General features: G+C 36.1%; 1 protein-coding gene across 1 annotated transcript; it reads right to left on the bottom strand.

The window, feature by feature from the left end:
- Window positions 1–406: 406 nt before the first annotated feature.
- On the bottom strand, window positions 407–4,583 carry LOC111893176 (ATP-dependent zinc metalloprotease FTSH 9, chloroplastic). Its single transcript, XM_042897878.2, has 13 exons — window positions 3,460–4,583; window positions 3,320–3,385; window positions 3,087–3,221; window positions 2,922–2,987; window positions 2,633–2,818; window positions 2,455–2,541; window positions 2,259–2,372; window positions 2,019–2,143; window positions 1,815–1,923; window positions 1,606–1,731; window positions 1,185–1,508; window positions 985–1,108; window positions 407–845 (listed from the first exon to the last, which is right to left on the bottom strand). The coding sequence occupies exons 1-13, from the start codon at window positions 4,333–4,335 to the stop codon at window positions 700–702; spliced, it is 2,484 nt and encodes an 827-aa protein (XP_042753812.1). The 5' UTR covers window positions 4,336–4,583; the 3' UTR covers window positions 407–699.
- Between the last annotated feature and the right edge of the window lie 607 nt (window positions 4,584–5,190).

Genomic DNA, 5,190 nt, shown 5'->3' with positions numbered 1-5,190 from the left:
TTTAAATCCATTATTTGTAAACATTTTTTATTCATAAAAAAACATTTTTTTATGATCTCATAGCTACATGTAAATATGTTTGGTTATCATACGTAGGATATTAAATTGTGATACTCAACATGCATAAAACTTTTATACACTATGTGTAATACGCATGTTAACATTAAAACATGCCATAAAACATATATATTTGCCATATAAAAGTAACATCATTTTGTGCAAATGAAACATGACAATGTGTTATACACTTGTACTAGATTCTTCTTGGTGTCATGTATGCACCAAATAAATCACATAGCATCCCACCTTACTTTATGCTTGATTTAGACTCATAAGCTTTTCTTTAATCTTCTTCAGTTCAGTTGCTGCCTAATCTTTTAAGAGTAACTCTTACTAACATCATCTATGCATTAAGAGCTTTTGATTTTATTGTTACAAGTTATTAGTTATTACAATTGTGAGTTGTTTACATACAACAAGAGCTTTTCCACCCCCAAACAAGTTGGGATCGGCTAAAAATTGACCCAAAACAAATTTTATAAATTCCAAGAATCTACAACATAATCCAATGCCAAAATCTGCAACTATTTGAACATGAGGGACTGTATATGTTATATCTAAATTACCTGACTTTTTCGTAATATACAAAGTTGCAGATAGAGGAAGGGTGTGTTTGGAATGTCTAGGTATCATTTGGTGTTACAGTAGTTGCTTTAGATCAGGTGCAGACGACTGTAAGGGCAGAAATGTCTTTTCCGTGCCTCTAACAAAATCAGCAAGTTCTTCCGGTGCAACCACCAACTTTAACCATTCTTGCAACTCTTCCCCTTCCACTTTCTCTTTTTCTATAAGTAGTACCCAAAAAACAAAAAACAAATAACATTACTTCAACAAGTTTTTAAACCATCTGATTCTGAATGAGACTAAATGACCATTTTACCCTTCATCTATATGAATGGGGGAGGGGTAAAGGGAACTAATTACCTTCAAGATAAGCACCAAGCCCCTCCAAAACAGTGGGATTAGCACGCATGACAGAAAGCGCCACATCAAGTGCTGATTGAAGCATTAACTTAACTTCTCTTTGAACAAGATCCACTAAATGCCCCTATAAATCATGTTCAAAATGCTCTTACTTCTAGATTCACCATTAAAGAAAAAAAGATAAAAAGTAAAAGGAAAACCTGATCCCTTCCGAAACCCATGGATCCACTGGAATCATCCATTCCTCCATTTGAAAGTGTTGACAATGAGATAGGACCTATGGTGGGATTGAGACCATATTCAGCAATAGCTTTGTATGCCATGTCTGTAGCCCTGCGTATGTCATCAAGTGCCCCTGTTGACACGCGACCCGAGTAAATAATCTCTTCAGCTGCACGTCCCCCAAGAAGGGTGACTAAGCGTCCTCTTAATTCATCCACAAAAAGTAAATATCTGTCCTCTGTTGTTGGAGGGGTGTAAGTGAATCCTAATGCCCCTCCTGATCTTGGTAGTATGCTTAGTTTCTGATACCAATACAAAACATGAATACTTGTCACTTGCCATTACTCAACTGGAATTGGAATCCGCGATTCCATTCCATTCCATGATAAAAATCTTTACCTCAACCCGTGGTTGTCCTGCAAGAAGCTTAGAAACAGCTGTGCCTACCACTGCATGACCAGCTTCATGGCGAGCCACCACTGCTTTCTCAGTGCCTTGTAACTTGGCTGTTTTCTTTTCAATCCCCTGTTTTTTTTATTAAAAAATAAATCATATAATGCAAGATAAAATCTTTCTATTTTACAAGAAAAAGAAAAAAAGATAATTACAGCAATTGAACGCTCCACTGCTTGGATAAAGTCCATTTTCTCGACTACTAATTTACTTTGTCTCCCTGCCATCAAAGCCGCTTCATTTACTAAATTAGCAAGGTCTGCCCTGTACACCAAACCAAAAAATGTATTTCAAAAAAAAAGATCAAGGGTAGTTTTGGAAATAAAAAGAAAAAAAATATATATATTTTTTTTTATTACCCGGTGAAACCAGTGGTCATGGAAGCGATTTTAGCAAGGTCAACATCCTCTCCCAAAGGGAGCTCTTTCTTGTTAACATGCACATTCAAAATAGCTTGTCTTCCAACCCTATCTGGTGTTTCTACCTAAAATAACAAAAACTTAACTTAACATTTTTGCTATTCTTTTTATTAAAATAATAATAATAATATAAAACTATTAGAGAGATAAATAAATACCAAAAGGGAGAAGAAGACAGACCATAACCACACGATCAAATCTCCCTGGTCGACGAAGGGCCGGATCCAGTACATCAGCACGGTTTGTTGCTCCAAGAACAATCACAGCAGAATTACTATCAAAACCATCCATTTCCTACAAAATTCATAAATTAAATTAATAAATTAAACTACCATTGACTAAAAAAGAAGTAAAAGTTTGACTTATTAAAACATACAGTGAGCAACTGGTTTAAAGTCTGTTCTCTTTCATCATTACTGACAATACGGAATCTGCCATCGCGACTCTTGGCCACAGCATCAATCTGCAAAGATTTTAAAAAAGTTAAGAGTAATAAAAGAGAAGGGTATAAGTATAACTATAATTAGAAAATGAAAAATATTTTATATTTGAACCTCGTCTATAAATATGATTGATGGAGCTTCCTTTTTTGCCCTTGCAAAGAGATCACGAACACGTGAAGCTCCCATGCCAACATAAAGCTCTACAAACTCACTTGCTGAACAGCTTATGAATGGGACTTCAGCTTCCCCTGCTACAGCTTTTGCTAAAAGTGTCTTACCTGTCCCAGGAAGACCAACCTGTAAGATAAGATACATTAACATACCCACAAGGTCATTTTACAAATTTACCCCTCGTTGAAACACAATGTAAGAACCTGCGAATTAGGGTTTTGAAACTCACCAGAAGGACACCACGAGGTGGGCGAGCACCAAGTCGTATATATCTATCTGGATTTCTTAGAAATTCCTGAATTCAGTAGAAAAATTACAAGGATAAATGACGTGAAAGTATAAACAAAGATTGTTTCTTTTTATTTTGGATGAATGAAATGTCTTTTGAGCTTACTACAATTTCCTCAAGCTCCTCTTTGGCCTCATCAACACCAGCAACATCAGAAAACATAACTACTTCGCCTTGGTCGTTGACTTTTGACCCACCAGAACCACTTGACTTGCGGTTTCTAAGTTGACCAGGAGATTGCTGTGTATGAAGTATGAAAAGAAGTGAATGTCACTTTTCACTGAAAAGAAATGATAACATGTGAAGAAATAATTAAATAATGGGTAGAGTTAACCTACCTGAGAAAAATTTACAGGGAATCTGGAAAGTAACCCTGCCAACACAGCTACATAAAACAATGCTATCTGTGAACATAATTGAACCATTAGCTGTTTGTTTCCATGTTTGATGTGAAAAGCAACCTACAATCCAAACTTACCAAAGCAGAGTTCAAGAAGCCACCAGACCTCTTATCAGGAGACCCGAATTCCACATCATTTTCAAGCATCTTTTCATAAGGAGTTTTGATATCATTAGGGCGGGTTGTTGTGTACACAATCCTCTTTGTAGGTGCCACACTCCTCAACAACAACTCTGAATCCTGCATTTTACTTAGACTACTACTAATGTCACTTTCTGGGGTACCTTGTTCTTGTTTCAGCTTAAACATTATATGAACTCCATCAACCTCCACCTTTTGCACCTGATTGGTACTGACTTTTGTCAAGAAATCACTGTATGGAACGCTCACGAATGTGGTCGGAACCCTAGGCTCCGACCCTGGCAATGGAAGACCTGGCCGAAGCAATCTCATGACAAACATAACAATCCCTAACTGCAACAACAACACACCGATTTCTTGTGCTTGAATTATCGGTTGCCACCTCCATTTGCCACCGCCTTTCCCCCACCCCCACCCCCATCCCCCCTTCCCCTTCTTCTCCCCCTTCTCTCTCTTCTTACTCACTTTATTGCTCTCACTCTCGCTCTTCTGCCCCGAAGATTCTGTATCATGTTCGCAGGAACTATTATTCACACCCAATTTATTCCTTCCTCTACAACTTTTACTCATCTTCAGAAACCCTAACCCTCCGCCCCATGAATTAAAATTGGAAACCCTAGATTCTCTGTACAAATTGATGGCTGGGCGAATGGATAATGACGATTTGGTAACAAAAGCATTCGACTTTTCATGTACAACACGAAATCTTTCGCGAAAGGAAGTGCACCTGTATGAGTGTTTTGGATTGTAATTCGAAGAGTTTAAATGGATTTGACCGTGAATTATAGGCCGTAGCGTTTCAATAGCTGCCATCTTATTGATCGATGCCCTAGGGCGTCGCTGAAATGTTTAAAACTAAAATCAAGAAAAAAAAATATAAGGAAGAAGGCTTTACATATAGTGTCTGCTAGTGAATTATGAAAGGTATGGAAAATCTGATTTTGGGTATGGATCAGGATTACAATTATTTCAGAGGGAGAGAGAAGATGGAGGTTGAGGAAGGTTTGTGGACCATTGAACTTCTGCCTTCGTTTTTCCTTGCTGTTTTTGTAGACACCGGCCAAAACAGACAATATAGATAAAAATGGGATGAAATTGATAAAAGATAAAATTAAAATTAAAATTAAACGATTATTAAGAGAATCCTATCTTAACAAAAGTTATAGGTGTCACAGCTATAAAATCTCATTGTTTGGTTTAGAAGTCCTCATAGTATAGTATATGTTTATCAATGAAAGTTCGCCCAATAGCTTCACGATAGAAAAAAGATGGTACCCAAAAAAACTCTAGTATAATCTCTTTTACTTAGTTAAATCAATCAACAAGCTTTTTATTTAATCAATTTTTTACTGTTTAATTAAACAAGCTCTTAATTAAGATTAGAAAAATTGTATTAAGTTATGTGTAAAATTCTCAGCAAAATTTAATACTTCTTACAAGTTCGGAAGCGTAAAGATATAATTTTTCAATTTAAATTAGAGTCAAATCTCAAACACGAAACCATTCTGATACTTGTTATTTATTACAAGTTGACAAAACAATTACTGATTCTATCAACTGATTGACTGGAATGATAAAACTCTAGCTAGGTGATCAGACTAACAAGAATTAAAAATAAAACGTTCATTAAGTTCAAAACTGAAAAATCTAGATAGAAACACAAAAAGA

The sequence above is a fragment of the Lactuca sativa genome, chromosome 8, assembly GCF_002870075.4.
Source record: "Lactuca sativa cultivar Salinas chromosome 8, Lsat_Salinas_v11, whole genome shotgun sequence".
Lineage (NCBI taxonomy): Eukaryota > Viridiplantae > Streptophyta > Magnoliopsida > Asterales > Asteraceae > Lactuca > Lactuca sativa.
The sequence above is the reverse complement of the archived record's forward strand: the minus strand, read 5'-3'. Positions and strand labels throughout refer to the sequence as shown.